Source organism: Bacillus rossius, chromosome 3 (genome assembly GCF_032445375.1).
Source record: "Bacillus rossius redtenbacheri isolate Brsri chromosome 3, Brsri_v3, whole genome shotgun sequence".
NCBI lineage: Eukaryota > Metazoa > Arthropoda > Insecta > Phasmatodea > Bacillidae > Bacillus > Bacillus rossius.
In genome coordinates this window covers 84891892-84911652 of record NC_086332.1, presented here as the reverse complement: position 1 = coordinate 84911652, position 19761 = coordinate 84891892, and the positions used below count along the sequence as shown (strand labels likewise).

Genomic DNA, 19761 nt, shown 5'->3' with positions numbered 1-19761 from the left:
CGCCAATGCTGAATGCTTTAATGCAAGTTCCGGGTTGGCACGTTTAAAACAAAATGTTAAAAATTGTTTAATACAATACACCCTGAATAAAACAAGTTTAAAACTCAATGTTTAAAACATTCTGTTCTAAACTTTTTTTATATGTATTTTAAAAAAAGTTTTATTTCTTACGAAAATGAAAACTGCATATTGACATTTTCATCGCAAGCATCACTGTCTCATTGTGAGTCACCAATTGTGATAAATATCCAGACTAGGATGAGAAGTTTTGAAGTGAAACACATTCCTCACGTAAACATAAAATACCAGCACTGCTTGGGGTCAAACCAGTCATACCCTTTTAGGGTGCCAGTTCCACTAAGTTCATCTAATCTAATTAAAATTTGTTTTTGTTAGTTAAGTGCACGGAAAACAGTTACAAGTTTGGCAGCCTTCTCTGTTCCTAGCCGGTTCCTTACAGTACTATGCACAAACCCGAATGTGGAGAAAAGACGTTCAATACCAGCTGACGAAGCCACTGCACTGTGTAACTGATGTGCCAGGTTCAGAGTTGCATGATGAGTACTTTTCTCCAAAGCCATCCACCATACTAGAGGTTTAATCTCTTTTAGTGTTACAGGACTGAATAAGTATTCCTTGAAAGGTGAACTTTTTGCCTTGTACTTAATAATATCCGGCATGACATCTGGGTGGTATGTTAAAGCATACTCCATTGCAGAGTGAAGTTGCTCCTCACTCAATCGCTCCCCTCGAAAACGTGGGTCTATGAGGTTAGCTAGGAGATGGGCATCAGTCACAGCTAAGTTAAATCGCTTCATAAAGCAATTGAGTTGATTGGAGTCACAATCATTATCATTTTTGAAAAAATCCTGTAGATAAAGCCAAACTTCAACTGCTTCACCAATGGTGCAATCATCACGTTGCACCTTAATTAAAGAGACTGAAAGAGTTTTGAGTTTTTAAGGGTAGTCTTGTGCATTTTGTTTCAATCAAATATTACTCACTTTTGCATTTATGTTTGGTTCGATGGCACTTCAATTTTCAGTGCAGACTTTGGCAATGATGTGCCAATTGTTCAAATAAGACTCTATACAATCAGCTGAAGAATTCCAGCGAACATCCGTAGGGAGAGCGAGAGCTGTTCCACCAACCAGTTTATACTTAGCAGCTGCAAAGTGGGTGTTTCTGAAATACTTTGCTATTTGCTTAACATGTTCCATAATGCTGTCTACTCGCAGGTCATGTGCTAGTAAATTAAGGAGATGAGCTGAGCAACCGTACGTTATTACATCTCCTATGTCTTTTCTTGCCAGCTCCTCCCTCATTTTCGCCATGTTGGCAGCATTATCAGTAACGAAACTTCGAACTCGGCAGCCATACTGTTGACAGTTTTTAATTGATATTTCTGCTATCTGTAACAGGTACTCATAAGTATGACTGTTATCTTCAGTGTCAATGGTTTCAGTTAGATGAGTGCTTTGGTCCAGCACATCACTCACGGACACACACAATTGGATTATTGTGCACATTGCTCCAACCATCCAGAGCCATGCACACAGATTTTTCAGATAGTTTTTTCTTCACATCCATCCATTTCTCAGCGTGAATTTCATCTAGAAGTTCATTTGAAACTTGCCTTCGGTTAGGGGGTTTGCAGCCAGGGCAAAGAAGTTGAACCATTCTTACAAACTCAGGATGTTCGACATGCCTGAATGCTGAGTTTGTACCGAATATGAAGCGAGCTATTTGCAAATCTAGTTGTTTTTTAACTTTTACTGTGGTGTGTATGGTAAATCTATCTAACAAGGTAATAGATCCATGTGGTTAATGTGTAGAGGAAGAAGCCTGAGATCCTTCAGTTGAATCCTCTTCACTACTTACTATCGAGATAAAATAGAACTTTTGCATCCAAGTGTTGATGTTCTCTCTCTATCTGTAACAAACAAAAAGTACCCCATTGTTGTAGTGGACACCCTTAAGAAATTATTTTTTTAAAAAATCTGCTAAAAAAATTCCTGAAAGCACAAAAGTGGTTAAATGATATTAATGTATGCATTGGCCAATTCTCCAATCCTTCCTTGTCATCTAGAAACGTGGATTAACAATGAACATATCATAGTTATATAATAATTTAAAAAAAAAATAGTGTTCTCATACCAGTAGTGGACATGCAAAATTATACGTTTTCCTAGTAGTGGACACAAGATTTAACCAGTGATGGACACACATTGAAATGTGCAGAAACATTTGCAAAACTAATTTTACATTTACATAAGTAAAGAAATAGAGACTAATACAGTCATTTAACTTATTGGGATTAAATTTAATTATAAAATTTTTGAACATAAAATGAACTTAACTTAATTGTATAAGACAAAACGTGAACTTTAGCAACATTCTACACAAAAATCAAAATACAAAAATGAAAACTGTCTTCAAAGTTTAGGTAACGTTACCTGGGGTATGAGATTTACAAGACCAACAGCAAGACAATAAAAATTAACACAAACACTGCAGCTTTTAAATTACATTTCAAACACATCTACAGGTCCACTGAAGGCGTATTTCATCCTGCCTCCTTGAAGTTCAAATTTTGGGTTTGGCAAAATGCCCACAATTTGAGTAACGTGAACATACGAAAGATCATTGTCCTTAGGTGCAAAAATTTTCTTGGATGGACCAACTGCTCTCATCCCCATTACTTGGATATCATCACCTTCTAATGTTTGTATTATGCATACATATCTGTACTTTGTAGCCAACTGTTTTCCTCCCATGAAAGTTACAAGCACAAAGGCTCCTGGTTGTACATTTCTCTCATTTGGCTCTTGTAATATGAGTTCTTCTTCAGACACTTCACTCATAGCGTCCAACGAATCTAGCAGAACGAGATCCCAATCATCTTCGGAAGATGATGAATCATCTTCATTGCTGATAGTTTTGCTAGTAGGCATTAGTGTCTTCTTTTCCAATTTCTTCCTATTCCTTTTTGCAATTCTCTCTTCCTTTTTCTGCTGAAGTTCCCTCTTCAAATTTGCCTTGTTTTCGTAATATACCAGCCACTTCCGAGACGTCGTCACTGATGGAATCTTTTCCCTTGTAGCTCTTTTCTTAGTTTTCGGCATGTTGTCAGATGGCCAGAATAATGCACGTTTAAATGTAGATGGGATTACTTTTCCACTTGGAGTCACAGCACGTGAAGTGCCAGATATGTTGCATGTTCCTGAAGTAGAAGGTTCAGGGGAAGATGAAGTACCTGGTATCTGTACCGCAGGTGTTAGTGCTGCCTCAGAAACCCTTTCATTTGTTGCATCACATGTCACAGTTGTTGAAGAAGATAGTGATTGCGAAAGTGCCGAATCAGCTTCGACGACGAGTGTTGCAACAATTTCAGCTGCAGGTGATGATGAAGTAGTCTGGGAATCTTCTAAGACATTGTCTACTTGGGGTTGCACTGCAGGTGACAATGAAATAGTCTGAGTGTCTTCTACTACATTGTCTACTTGGGGTTGCGCTTCAGGTGACAACACTAGAGTCTTTACGCTGTCTAAAAGGTTTTCTTCAGGTGGAGCTGAAGATGATGGCTGTGCATGAATGCCTTCTGCAGCATGATCATCGAGGGGTGGAGTATCTAAAGTTGTGTGATGCTCAGTTTCTTACGCCTTGAGGTTGTTCACATACTTCCAAAACTTGAACAGGTCAGCCTGCTGTGTGTCCCCCAGCCAAACATTGCCAGATTCCTGAAACTTGTGTACCTTTTCAGCCCCTAAGAAATTTTCCAATAGCTGGGATGTGCATTTTGTCGGACAGCCATGTGTAGCCCTCTCAGAACTTGCCGAGTTTGCTGCTGGTTTAGACCTACTAGCAGATCTTTACATCAGCTTGGTGGTGTCAATTGAAGAAGGATTCCATGGATGTAGGCCACTTTTGCGGAAAGCATGGGTGAGATTTCAGGCTTGATGCAATCGTGGATACATTTTTCCAGCAGCTTCGGAAAATCTTTCCTTCTTAGTGTTGGATCTTCATTGTTAGCCTCTCTTTACAGCCTCCACTCGTGTTGAGTCTTCTTCCAGCCACCTTTCAATTGCTTGAAGACACCAATGCCCATTGGTTGGAGAACGTGGGTGGAGTTGGGCAGCAGTGCAACGCACACAATTCCATTAGCTGCACAGAATTTACTTGTATGAAGTGTCAGATGGGAACAGTGGCCATAGATGAACAGAACAACTGGCAACGGAATTTTGTGCTCTATTAGCCACGGGTCGAATATGTTGGAGATGAACTCGTAGAAAATCTCCCCAGTCATCCAGCCATTGGGAGATTTTCCAATGGTCCAATCGTCAGGTGTTGTGATGACAAGGTCTTGAAGTCTTTCATATTTAAAAACCAACAAGGGAGGACATAAAGCTCCTGCAGCATTTCCTGTTATCATGACAGTTAAGCATTCTTTTTCATCTGTGTTCACCTGCTGGTAGATACTCTTGTCACCCTTTTGTGCCAAAACTTTGTTTCCTTTAGGGTTCAAAAAGAATGCTTTTTCATCAGAATTGAATATTCTGCTGGGGTCCAACATCACTACCTGTAAATCATGCTCTGTGATGTAATCTCCAACCTCTTTGAACCAAGACTTGATGTGATCAGCAGTAATACTAGCTCGACTAGCAGTCAAATTCTGTGGGATTCGCAAAGACAGAGTTGGATGCATCTTCAAAAAAGATAGGTAGGATTTAACTCCAGGGCGACCATCTTTGAAAGGAACTTCTCGTTTCAGTTCTTTCACAGTTAGCTGAACACTGTTTAGCAGATCATCCTTCGTTACAGGAAAGCCTGCTTTAGTAGCAGAAACAATCCACTCAACAAGAATGTCCTCTTCCTTTGGTGTAAGCCAGGAATCTGTTGCAACTGGGCTTTTCCCCGAGATTTTGTTATGTAGAGTAATTCGTGGTACTCCATGGTTCGTAGCTGCTCTCTTGGTGCTCAGACCATTCTGCACATCTTTTATAGCAGCTTCCATTGCTGCATGTTCATATCGCAGGATGGACCGTTTTGACATTGTGGCCTAAAGCAAAGAAACAAGTAGAATTTTTAATATCTGCATTTTATTATTCAATACAAATTTGACATAAAAAAATAAAAAAAAAAGTAAAACTGTTTATGAAAAAATCAACACTACAATTCTTACGTAAACTATAACTAAAATACTTTCTTACCGAGCTGAGCCTGAGATGGTCCAGGTTGATGGAAGCATGAAAGAGAGCTTGCGGGGGACTGCTCGTCAGTACTACTGGTACTGGTAGACAAAATACAAAGGTCCATTTCTTCTGTTACATTCCTTGCGGCCCGGCTAACACATAGAAATGTAACAATACAAACAATGTTCTTTAAGAATTTATGATTACGATGGTCGATTCAGATAATATTTAGTTACATCAAAATATGTTTTAAATTGGAAATGAAAGAGTTTATTGCATTACTTTTTGTTTATTTCGTTTCAAACCAAAGAAACGATAGTTTTTTCAGTTACATGACAACACAATTCAGACAAATTTGGTTCTAAAGCTTTGTTACTTGCACAGTTTTTGTTCTACAAATTTTTTTAAAGTCCTTGAATTTTGATAGGATGAGGTCCAAATGCATACCATACCAGACATTTTTCTGTTGATGGTCGTTGAGTCTTGTCGCTCACAAAAAAAATAGAATTTATTACTGTCCCTTGGTTAGCGATGTAACTCAAGGTACGGTCGTGCACTGACTGAAGTCGCGCGAAGTTGGGCCGTCGCCGACGCCTAGGGCCTAAATTTCTAGTTACATGATTCCGAAAAAATCTTTAGGTTAAAATTTACGGCCTGGCCCCAGCCCCTAGGCGTGAAATTTTCCCTTAGTGCAACTCCATAATATTGTGCGAGTTGCCGACGACGCGACCGGACTTGACGACAATCGAGCGACAACTGTCTTGGTAGACGAGATTACCTCCCTTGTATAGGTGAAGACAAGGGAAGCAACCCCGTGGGCCAACCGACCAATCACAGTACAGCATTCACCAACATGCCCAAATAAGGAATTTCGGCCGAGCGCATCACACCACGCCAGGACTCGCACTGATTGGTTGGCTAGTGGTAGCCTCCAGAGAACCTTCCAGACTGTCGCGAAAGCTATGCGTCCACGTGACGCGTAAATCCCCAACAACGCATTTACAACGAGGAAAATAACTTGCTGGCGCCAGGGTGTCGCGCCTGTCCGCTCTTCCTTCTGGGCTTTCCAGACTGTTCTCGAATTATTCCACTACAATCTCAATAGAATTCAAAATTTACCCAACTAATTTAAATATAATATTCAAATTTTAGCAATTGAAGTTGAAATTCACATTCAAAATTTTAGTTTAAAAATTATGTCCTGTAAAATTATCTTCTCCATTGCCTTAAATAAAACAATTAATGAAATCATATATCAAAATTAGTTATGAGCTGGAGTTAACCCACAAATTAATAATTAAATATCTCGGGAAAATAAGTATTTTAAGACTTTACATGAAATTTAAAAAGAGTAATTAATAACAATTTTTAACATATCTGAACTGTTCTCTATAAAAACAAAAAAAAAATATCCTTCACCTCAAACTTATTCTTAATATTCTTATGACCCATTTTGCAATGCTACACTTCTTCTTCTTGTCTCATTAAGTTGGTGTTATTTTCCAGGGCCCTTTTTCTGTGGGTATGTCTACATTTTGTTTCAATATGATGTTTCATTCTAGCAACTAGTCCAACCATGTTTTCTTTACACAACTTACATTTTGCCCTCATAGTTTTACCAGTACTTCTTGTTTCAATAAAATGTTGCCATATTGGATCCTTTCTTCTACCAGTTGAACTTATTATTACACTATGTCAATATACTACTTTATTTTTTTTCCACACTTTTTGACACTATGAAGTAATAAAATGTATCACTCACTACTAGTTAAGTCATGCACTAACTGGCTCATAAACAAATACAAATACACACAAACCAGGCTGCTCAACTGTCAACAATATGGACAAAAAAATTCCCTCTATTACAGTTACCACATTCCCCTCTCAATCAGGTTTGCTACAGTCAGGGAAAACCGGGCAAAGTCAGGGAATTCCATATTCAAAAATGTGTAGCAATATACCTTACACCTGATGGGACTTCTGCTGAAACCGTATGTGCAAAACATATTGTGGTGGTTTTGTTTAAAATTAATATTAAAAACAAAAAACAATTTCAAACAATAAAAACATGTTTTTTTTTTATTTGTTTTTTTATTTTATTTTTTAAACTTTTTTTTCCCCCAACCTTGTGCAAGTTTCTTTTAGGAAGAATGAAGGTGAATTTAAGCCTACACCTCAGATGAGGAAGAAAGCAAGAAATTTAAAAATGGGAGGTACTTAAATTTTTGCATAACTTAACTGAACAGTATTGAATAACATTTCCTGATAGTGACAAACTGTTTCTTTTTAGTGTAAATTTTATTGATATATTTATTTATCTAGTTTTTGAGACAAATACTAGCATATGATCTATGAACCTATGTTGAAGTGTTTTCTTTTGAAATTATCAAAAAAAAAATTGTGGATGTAAGTAGATTTTTTTGTCTTTGCAATGTTTTATTTGCTACAATAGAAATATAATTTGAGATTAATGAAATCGCCTACATTTATTTACGATTTACGCCATTAGTATTTTTCAGGATATTAACAATGCAATTTTTAGGATTTTTCAGGATTTTTGAGTGTGTTCTTTAGGATTTGGAATTCAATATCAGTGGCAGTCCTGATATATTTCACTGTCTTTCTGAGGTCCGAGCTGCCTCAGCATCGCCGTAGTACAGTGCACTATGCAATGCTCGGGCCACCTTAGCGAGCCAACTTATTACACTAGACTATTTGTGAACATACCGTCTTAAAGCAAAATAAGAATAAGGAAAAAACAATCATTCAGGTTATTTTGACGTTGATTCTTTCTTTTTAAGTAAATCCTATTTTTATTTTCATGACTAGAGGCAAAACAAAGTTTTCCATAATATCATCAATTTTTATTTTATTTTTATATAAAACTTTGGAATGTTTTTAACATGGTTGTTTACAAAATCTTTTCTATAATATTTTGGATTTCTCTACCTAGAGCCTTTTGTAAAAACTGCGGTAATAAGAATCATTTTAATGTAATGCTGTAAAATATCATCTAGGACTTACTATACCTTTTCTGTGCGACACACAATGTATATGATGGGAAATCTATAGTATTTTATTAAGCATTGTTGACTCTACCACAGTGCAAAAACAGTGTGAACATTTTTTCATTAGTTATTTTATTTGTTTGTGGGAAACTTGCATTATTCTTAAAGTTTCCTCTGCATGTCAACAAAGCGCTGGCACTGAGCGAAGGTAGAGAGAAAAAGATGTATTGAAAAAGTTAGGAAACTGCCAAAATGTGTCTTAAATGTCCAACGTGCTTGACCACTTGTCACTGATATTATGCGTCGCAGAAACTTCTGTTGACACTTATGGGCTAGACTTAATTTGGTTCTCATGAAGTATAAAACTTTGTTTTATTGTAATTGTTTTGAAAGGAGCTGAACGTGTAACGCAGTGTTGCCTCTGCCAGGCTGTGGGTCGTTGTTCGTGGTGTTCTCGCTGCACCTGCTGGGAAACACTGCTGTGCACCTGAAGGGCCAGGTGGGGCGGCTGGACCGCCAGCTACTGGTATTCCTGCACACCAAGTGCGTGCTGCGGCTTTCGCAGCTGGTGCTTGCCAGGCTGCCTGTTGCGAGGGAGTGCGACTTGCTGCTCTGCTTCCAGGTTGGACTGCCGGACCTATTTATATGCTTGTAGTTTAACAGCATGACTAACATACATGATTGATTGGTTTCGGAAATAATGTCTCTCAGACACAAACTGATATAAACCTGATATTAACGTATTTTTATTAATACTTGAAGAAAGTTCACAGTCCACGTGGCAACCATTTTCCGACAACGTAAGCCAGTACATGTAGAGTATACAAATTTTTGCACATAACCTTTTCACACACTCCGAAAACAAACATGTCGACTGTTCATAGGTACTGAAGGATGAATATTAAAAGATAGTTCGTAATTAAGTCCCGTGGTTGCACACAAACTCATAGTACAGGCCAAAGGACTACGTCCTCAGAAAAAAGACAATTCCCTCATCTTTGTTGTGGGTTAAATATCTGCAACTGTGGTCAGAAAATTCTAGATGAAAGTTCGAAACGGTGGAAAAAAAAGGTTGATTATTAAGCATGTGCAAAGGTCTCTTTTTAAATGCGAAGCGAAGTCGAAGCGAAGCTTATATTGTGCGAAGGAATGTCGAAGGAAAATCGAAGTCGAAGGATTTGAAATAACATAATTTTTAATATAAAACATTTGTTACATATGTTTCATCATGATTATATAGACTAAAGGAAATTCCATTGTACCAAACATCTTAAAAAAATGTATGTATACTACATAAGTACTGTTAAATGTCTTGATCCACAGGAAAAATAAGAACTTTTGATTTATTTAAAATTTGTAAAATTCATTCATCTGGTTTTCATTAGTAAAGTAAAAATGTTCTAACATGAAATGAGAAAAATTAAGCATCCATTAAACAATTAAAAAAATTTAACTATAGCCATGAAACAATATAGGACTTGAGAGCATAAAAACAATGCATATCACCCGAAGGAAGTAGCAAGTACATGACCTCTCCAGCCAATCACAGCACATCCCTCACAAAAACATAGCAGAATACAAATTTCCTGCTCTTATGCTTTTCCAGCAGAAATTACAAGAAAAATGTTACAAAGTCTTGTGACACCATATTTAACACAAAACCACCTTGATAAATTACTAGCAATACTGGCGTATGACAACAGCACCGAGTCCTTTTTCACAGCTACCGAACTCTCTTTCTCTCTCTAACTATTATGCAACCAGCAAACCAATGCACTTCCTCAATCAAACAAAGGGCCATGGGGGGAAAAAAAGTACAAAGGAACTTACGTTATTACTCATTTACGAACAAAGCAAAAACAAGCAATACTTAAATAATGTTTTTTAAGGCAGATAAAATGTAACTATACAAATAAACATCAAAATGCATAGGTGCTTATTCGCCATAAAGCAAGCAAATTGTCAGAATTATTTAAAAAGCCTGAAACATTGTAAGTTATGATCCTAAAACTTATAGCAAAAACAGGAATGCTTCTTTAAGGTAATATAAAGCTGTTGTTTTAATAATATCCAAAACCCTAACCAATGTACTAATTACTAAACATGGTGGGACTCCATAATAATTAATTAATAAACTGTGTAGCAAGTGGGGATTGCTGTATGGGTTTTTACAGCCGTAATGTTCCACAGAAGCATAAAGCATACAGAATTTAAACTACAGTAATTTAATCAATTATAAGCGGTTGCTATAAAGATCACAAAAATAATCAGCAGATAGTGCTTATTTCGATGTATCCATTGCAAAATAATTATTTTTGCAACTGACATAAATTCTTTCAAGTGAGTGTACTTGTTGGCACTTTTACATACACTAGTAGCAGCTTATGAAAGTGTTTGCGAAGGCATTTCACATGAAACCAAACAAATCACATTTTAATTACCACTACTTGTCTTGCAAGGAACATGTATTTACTTTTGCAGAAGTTTGTGAATGGCTAATATTTGCATAACCATTAAAAAAATTTATAGCTACAGATGTGAGCAGAAAAACAGAAACTGTATTTCCACAAGTTCATATAGCATGGCCTCAGTAAATAGGACAATATACCTTGTGGCTCTAAATATATCACTGCCTACATTAATAGACTTAATACTTGAGACCTGTCTCAGTACTCTCTTCTGAATCCAAGGTAAAGCCTCGTGCTAGCCGGTAAAAAAAGTATCCCATCCAAATAAAGCTCATAGTTTTAGAAGAAACTTTACACACTAACTCACAAACAAGGGGGCTGGCATGGTCAGTATATTATTATGTAGAGGTTTACAAATATTATTAAATGTTATTTATAATTCAAGTGTGGAAAAAAAAGGTTTTAACCGTATGTTAGATTGGATTTGTAAAATAATATTTATTCGTAAATAACAGGTTTCGCAGAAGCCTGCAGTATAGAATTTTATTTTTCGGCGGTTCACTTCAATGTGCATGGTTTAATGCTAAGAAAAATTTGGGTATGTTTCAAAACCAAGGGCGCAAGGTACAAATAAAATGATTCCTTAAAGTGCCTGCTGCAAAATAGGTAAATTATTTTTTTAAAAATATAGGGAAATCAGAAATTTTGGTCAGAAAAAAGTAAGATAAATTATATTACAGATTTGTAGATACCCTGATTAGAAAATCAAAGTAAATAATAATCAGTTGGACCCTATTAAAATAAACATTTAGTATTTGAATGTCAGTACATCCCTAGTTACATATTATATACCAAAATTTTATTACCTGTAACAATGTCTAAAAAAGTTTTTGCCATTTATTGAAACATGATACGTATTGCATAAAGTATCACATGTGGTTTGTCTTGATATTGTTTTTTGGCTGATTTTCAATGTTAATGAGTTATGTATTTATATTTTCAGTTTTGCTAGTGTCAATTTGGTTTCATCAGAAACTGTCTCTTGGTTTAAAAAAAAAACTCCTTTTCTTTTCAATCTTCTACCCCTTCCCTGCATCCTTCAATCCCTCAATAAAATAACAATTGTCATGCCTCAGTTTCTTCTTAGAAATTTAACATTTTGAAATGCCTATCAGAAAACTAGAATTAGGTAAATACTTGCAGCCCTTGTTACGATGAACAATAAACGTAAGGTGTCACCAGATTGGGCACCGTTTAAGCAGAAGTATAAACAAGAATGGGAAAACCAACTAGAATGGATAAAGCCAGGGAGCAGCGATTACCAAGCTAAGTGCACAGTGTGTAATTCTAGGTCAACATTGTCAGTGGGGGGCTTAAGGATCTGCAACGTCACGGAAATACTGAATTGTCACAAAAGAAATCAAAGGGGCATAGAACTGAGTTCCTCGCCGTCCAGTTATGTATTGGGGTCATTCTTGGAAAAAGGGAGTTATTGAAGTGCTCAATTATTTATTTATTTTTATTTTATCAATTTAAGTTTTTGATTATTCTGATACACTTATTAACTTATTCTGAATCGATGTATGCCACTGGTCAACATCTTTTTTCCTTTACTTGTAGTTTATAGATTTTTTTAATGTTTTGTAAAATACTGTTAACGGAGGATACAGCTATGTAATGGAGGAGACATTGTGTGATAGAACAGCATTATATTATGCAAATCAATAGAGATTTTAATATGTAATGTAATTCTTTAAATGACATTTGTACATCTGTATAAAAAACTTCAAAATTGGACTTTATTAATATCCTAAAGCCTACTCCAAACTGGACATTGATAAACAAAAAAAAAATTCAGTTAATTAAATTTTAAAAACTACGTACAGTGAAACTCAATAACAGTAGACAATCTTAATGAATAATGAGCAAAACATGACAGTTCAAAGCCCGCAACTAATTCTAGCCTATTTGTGGGAATTCTGATGTATTTTGAAACAAGTATTGCCCACGTTGGTTTATAGTTGGGCAGTCCAACACTTTCAGTATGTCTCTGGAATTGATTACATAAGTCTCATCTTCTGTTGGAAAAATGAACTTATCACCACAAGATCTCTTTAGAAATTTGACAGAGAATTCATCTCTTTGTTGAACTGCCAGTACAAAAGCGACATACTGGCGTGAAATTTTTTTTCCCGTGCACTGTTACCACTACATAAGTCATCAACTTTTGCTGATGCACACGGTACGAGGTTCACACTATCTGGTTCAGAGGCTGATGAAGCACTTGAATCAGTGTAGACATCCTGAAAACATAGTTTACCTGGTGTAGAACCTGATATAAATGATGTTAAGGAAAGTGTAGGTATATTTTTAAATAGTTTGCATAACTAACAGATTTAGTGCTACCCTGAGACAGAATATCAAGCTTCATATAAATTAATTTGGTAAAAACTAAAAGTGAGATTACTTGTGGTTAAATTAGGCAGTATACAGTGCAACAATAAAGGATACAAAGCTGAATGGTGCCAAGCCCATAGTGAGGACACGAATTTGTTCGTGCACACTGTAGACAACTCAGACGATTCATTTGTAAAGTACAGAATCCATTATTCTATTACTTCATGGACCTGCATTGTTCCTTTGAAAGCTGAAATACATTTGGGTAAATGTTCATTTTCAATATCCTTAATTTCGCTTTCTCTTACATTTAGGATCTTGATGCCAGAAATCTCCTTCTGTAACACTTCATACAATTTTTGAAAATTGGGAATATCTGTACCTGTGGCTACAAGCCTGTCTGCAGTTCTTTTAACACATCCTCCAATGCCATCTGGTGCACCTTTGCCATGGCCAGCTTCAGAAAAATGCCAGTGAATGGCTTCTCTCACATTTAGAGCAGGAGCGAGAAATTTTCGTATTAGCTGGAACATTTTACGGTTTCTGTATTGCGTAGTTGGTCCATCACTGACAAAATGGACCACCTCAGGGTTACAAACCTGTTATTTGAGTTCATCGATGACAGGGAGCAAGTATGCACATATTGCTGGGGGATCGTGGCGTAAACTTTCCGATAAAGTACAGAAAGATAATGGTTGCACTTTCTAAGTTTCCTTTTGCAAAATATATGCCACAACAGTGTGACGAAATTTGAGGTTTTTACCCTCCAAAATGTGCTGCCTGGATTTCACTTTCATATTTGCAATTGAAATTCTCGGAAAAATCTACGTGAATCAAAAGTTCATTAGAGGTAAGATTCTTCTTCAAATGATCTAGTACATGATATTGATGTTTCATGTTGGCTGTGTGCTGCAAGAATTTGCATAAAGACTCTTCAAATGCAACAGCCAGATCTCTTTTTTTGCATTCAATATCTTCTTTTACTGTTTTTATGCAAATTTTCTCCTGTCCTTTCACAGAAATGTGATACATTTTTGTAATCCATTTTTGTAATGTTGTGTCTTCTGTTCCATCGTACTCTTTAAAATTTATAATTTTTTTCTTACACTGGTGGCACTTCCTTTCAAGGCAAGCTTCACTCTGATTTTCGCAGTTAACTGTTTGAATAATTTCTTGTGAGGAACTTTGTGTAATCATTTTCAAAGATTTCAATTTTTGTTTGAGCAGAGAAAAGTTTTCATGAACAGAACATAAGCATGTATCTCTTTCTTTTACACAAGGAAGCACAATCCAAAATGGCCTATATTTACAAAATAAGGCATATGAAAGTTTATTTGGATGTGTTTTACTGAACCGTTGGTACAAATTTTTCATTGTCATTCAGAAGCCTTTTTTGTTTCTTTGTTTTAATCTTTGTAATGGTATCCCTTTTCCCTGGTGTTAACCTGCTATTTTCATCTTTTTCTAAAAAAAAGCTTTGACACACTCTTTGTTTCTTGAAATGCGCTCCTCACGTGCTACTGCTTTGTGGTAGTTCATAGCCTTTTCAGATGTCAGAATATTTATTTTATGAATAAATCTGTATTTCCTTACTATTGCTCCAGAAATTTCCCCCAGAAACTCACGTTTCTTCTTGCATTGCTGCTCATTTTTGTAGCTATTCTTTATTTGATTTTGAATAACTTCTCCTAAAATTAATTTTCTTCGAATAAGATGTGTCACTGTCGTTTTGCCTAAAAGTTTTGTAACTGTTCTCCTTGGTGTCTCTTCCTTATCTTCATTATATTTTTTTTTGTAATCTGTGTTTTTGCTGTCTATAATTAGCAAGTTGCCTATTCCTGTCCTTTAATTTATTTTCTAACACTGCAATTTTTTCCTTCAATTCCTGTCTGTTTCTTCTCCTTACTTTCTTCCACTTTCTTTTCGCTTATCATCAACCGTAAGAGGTCTACTACGGTTATTAGTACTTCCGGAAGTGCTCGGAATGCCAGGACTAAGAGGTTGTGCGTTTAAATTTTCAAGCATCTGAATTCTATCTTTTACAGATGCTCTATATTTTCTAGTTTTTTTCTCACCATGTTTTTCTCAGGTTCCTTTTGGCACGATCACTCATTTTGATTTTAGCAGTTTTAATTTTTCCGTCTTCTACATGTTTCTTGAATCTTTCTTGTTCCTTTCTCTTAGATTCCTCATATAGATTTGTATTGTTCTTAATTTTCTTTCTGTATTTTCACATTCTTTCTTTAGCTGTCATCTTGTTGGTTTTGCCCATTATGAACTGTAATAAACAAAAAGACCATACAATTTAAGAGTGTAACAAATTTGTGAAAATTTAATAATAACACTATTTTTTGTTTAAATATCCCAACACTATATATATGTTCAAGGAATTTTTAAGCAAGTTACCAGATAAACATCTTTTTCTAGTCCAAGGAAGTAATACTTTTTAAGCCAGACTATAAATTAAATGTGACCTAAAACAGACCAAAGATTTTAAAAGTATACCTCAATTACACAAATGGTATCCTCCGTTTCACAAACAGTATCCTCCGTTACATTTGTGGTGTAACGGTGTATACATGAACGGAGGATACCATATTGCACTAAAAGGCAAAACACATGCTTTACTTTTAGGTTATGTATGATAGCTATTACTATTAGTAAGGTTGAACATACTGATATGTCACAATTAATTAGGATTTAAGTGATGTACTGGTAATTGAAATTACCTTTTTAGATGATGAACGGATGATACATCAGGTGTATTTGTTCACACTTATAAAACTGTTGATTCAGCACACATTTATCCACTGAAAAATTGAAACATCAAAGATGGCCTCCTCCCAGCTGTTCCAAAGAGGAAACAAAGCCAATTATGCTTACATGTGAGGTTATGTATAACTTTTATTTTAATATAATGGAGAATACACTAAAGCTCGTGACAAAGTTTAGAGTAATATTACAGGTTTTATAAAGGGAAAATTGAAAAAAACTATACATTGAAGAAACTAGAACACATTTTATAGAGGTGGGACGATACCACACTTTCGATACTCGATTCTGTATTGTTTTTTCAGTTCGATACTTTCGATACTTCGATACTTTCGATACTCCAGGGAAAAATATTTTCCCATTAAGTAACAATTATTACAAATAACATAAATTAATTTTAAACTATATAAATTCCCTCTTTATTACAAAAATACAAACTTCAAACAACTTTAAATACTTGAGTATAAAAAATAGAAGTGAAATACAAACTATCTTCAAGAGAGTTAGCCCTTTATTTTCCAGTACACTTTTTTTTTTACCGCGAACAAATGTAAATAAAAAGAAAATCAGAATTTTTTCTTGTTTGTTTCATTATACAAACAACTTAATGCAACAGAACCATTTTAAATAAAATTTTAACGTGAGAAACGTAAAATACAAAACAATCCGATCGTAATAAAACAATAACAAACGGGTATATTCAGTTCAAAGATTAATGAATGCACAAAATATGAGTTCCGTGCCTTGGTAAAGCGCGTGCACCATTTTCATAATCATTGCTAGTTTGCGCCACTAGTCTCGCTTGGTGCTGGCCATAGATGCTACTATCGAAGTGCACAGTCTTCCTGATACTATCCATATCTATGGTGCGATAAAGTTATTTTTCTACGTTTGCAAAGGTAAACAATGAACTTTTTCAAAATAAAAGCATTAAAACGTAGTTTATCAGGAAGAATATAACAAAAAAATTTGGGGATTTTTAGGACTTTTCCACTTCGTAAAAACATATGCAACGGGAAATTAATTATTTTATAAGTGTATGTTCCGGGAAAGTAAACCATTGTAAATATAGTACTTTCGGCGGGACCAAAATTAATCGGCGTATGACACGGGAAAATGTATGAAACGAGAACGTATCATCGAGGTACTACTGAAGTTGTATTTTGTACGATGGCGACTCAAAACTTAATTCAATACAAATGAACAAGCATTCCGGTATCGAAAAAATGTATCGAACTTACAGTTTCGATACTCGATACTTTGCGATACCGTCAAGTATCGAAGGTATCGAGGTATCGAAGTATCGAAAATCCCATCACTAACATTGTATTTGTTTTACTAGGATTGTTAAACTTATTGTCATTATTTTTTATATCTGAGATAGTTATAAAAGAAAATGTCTAAATGAAGATGTGACATGTAACGGAGGTATACATGTATTCCTCCGTTTACACAAAAAAAAATTAAAACAGATTTGACGTTCAAAATTTATAGAACAGGAGGGTTTTAGTTCCTGTGATTTAGAATCAATTAATTAAGTGTGTATGTATTGTTTCTTTTTAGTGCTGCTTTAGTGACATAAAATGTTCCCATTTTGGAAGAAAGACCCATTGATTGATGCTGAATTACAATGTGCAAATTTTTTTTTATGAAAACAACCTGCCAATAAGTTTAAGTGATAACTTTGCTAAACTAGTGCCAAATATGTTCCCAGACAGTGACATAGCAAAAAACTTTCATTGTCGTCGCACAAAAATGGGTATGATTATTCAGCAGGCATTAGCCTCTTGTGAAGAAGAAGACATTGTGAATACAATGAGAACTTCACTCTTTTCTCTTTTAATTGATGAGTCTACTGACATAACAGTTAATAGACAAATGATTATCTTGGTAAGATTTTTCACACATCAGCAAGTAGAAACACGGTTCTATAAAGTTCTATTGAAGGCAAAGCAACTGGAGGAAATCTGTTTAACATTGGGAGCAGCTCATTTCGAGAAGGTGAAATACCTTGGAAGAATTGTCTAAGCATGTCTTCAGATGGTGCAAAGGCAATGGTTGGGGAGTTCAATTCTATGCTTTCCAGAATAAGGGGCCAGCAGAATAACATAAGGTTTCTACATTGCACCTGTCATGTTGCATATCTGGCTGCATCACATGCATGTGTTGAAATACCTAATATGTGTGAGCAGTTGTCATGAGATATTTATTATTTCTTCAAAATATCTGGAAAACGCCAAGATAAATATAGACATGTACAACATATTTTGGAGATAAAACAACATAAGATTTTGCACCCATATTTCACCAGATGGCTGGCCATGCTTCAATGTGTGAATCATCTAGTTGAGCAATGGCCAGCTTTGACCGAATATTTTGATTCTTTTGAATCAAAAGATGGCAGTTTGGAATGTGTTCAACGAATCAGAACGATACTCCATTCAAATTCGGCGAAATTGTACTATCTTTTCCTTGAAGCAGTTCTGCAATGATTTGCCAAGTTTAATGTACTGTTCCAGCAAGAATAACCATACCTACAAAAATTGAACAGTAAAATATGTGTACTGCTGCGACAAACAATTGCCAGTTTCGTTCAGTTTGGTGTTGTACAGAAAAGTAATCTGACTTCAATCAATTTTGAATGACAAAACTAACTGTCTGATGCTTCTCTATTCATTGGTCATTCAGCTCGTACATTCCTAGCAGAGAACAAAATATCCTCATCCGAACAATTGGAATTTTTCAACAACCTAGGAAGTTTCATGAAACTGGGACCAAAGAGTGTGGAGAATGGGTGAAGATGGAAAATCCTGTCAAAGCTTTCCCAAATGTAATTTTTAATGATCATGATTACTTGAATGCTGAGTATTTTGCTTATTTACCTGCATCAGACATTCAGCCTACAGATCCTATTGATGTTTTTTGGCACCAAGTGTTCAAGTATGAGAGAAATCACAAACTACATTTTCCAACACTCTGCAACTTGGCACGAGCAATGTTGGTTCTCCCTCACAGTAATGCAAGTGTAAAGAGAGCATTCAGCCAATTGAAACTCATCAAAACAGTACATCGGTCATCTCTGCAGTCACCAGTGTTAAATGCTTTGATGCAAGTAAAGAGTGAATTCAAGCCCACTCTTCAGATGAGAAAAAAAGCAAGAAATCTCAAAAAGAAATTGAGTTGGTTTGTGAAAGTCAGCATTTATTTCAACTAAGTATAGTAGTCCACAACCGCCTTATATTACTCAGCAACGAAAACATAAAGTAGCCATCTTCATGACCACAAACAATTCATTCGGTAGAAATTTATTTATGGATTTTTGTATTGTTTCGATAGTTTGCTTAAAAATATGTGTATTTTAATTCTGCTATTTTTAATCTACCATTCTTTTAGTAACAAAAACGGATACATTTTTTGTAAGTTACCGGGTTAAAATTTTGGTGTATGGTTATTTTATTTAAATTGCAAGGATTATACAAAGGATTGTTTACTGGATTTTGACTTTAAGTTTCCAGGATTTTCCAGGATTTTTTAGGGCTGAGATCAGGATTTAATTTAGAAACCAGGGTCTGAATATTACACCAAGTGGTGTAAATAACAGTGTTTGAAAGTAGAAAATAATCATTACTTTTTTAAAATAGATATACTATCATATAAGTTGTAATTTATTGTATGAATACCAAACATCATCTAAAACTTTGGCTGAAACAATTTTTGATGAAACAAATTATTACTGTAAAAACATGGGTTGAAATTTAAAAAAAAAATTATAAAACTTTTATTGTATCATATTTATTTGAATTTATTTTAAACCATCTTATATTATCTTAAACCTTGGTGCAAAGCAAATTTTTATACGACCACGTTATTAGTGCACGAGATGAATAAAAGTGTTTGAAGGTCAAAAAAATTAAATAATTACCTTAGTTGGCATATAATTTGAAATTCATTCTACGTTATTCAATGCTACGTTGTAAACTATTC

The 19761-nt window shown here is 35.2% G+C and overlaps 1 protein-coding gene across 5 annotated transcripts in view; it reads left to right on the top strand.

The window, feature by feature from the left end:
* Window positions 1–19761, top strand: part of LOC134530997 (uncharacterized) — a 291668-nt gene that overhangs the window by 238021 nt on the left and 33886 nt on the right. For all 5 annotated transcript variants that reach the window (XM_063366412.1, XM_063366415.1, XM_063366413.1 and 2 more), the window contains one exon: window positions 8629–8822. In XM_063366412.1, the coding sequence (XP_063222482.1) occupies window positions 8629–8822 (194 nt within the window). The remainder of the gene's footprint in view (window positions 1–8628; window positions 8823–19761) is intronic.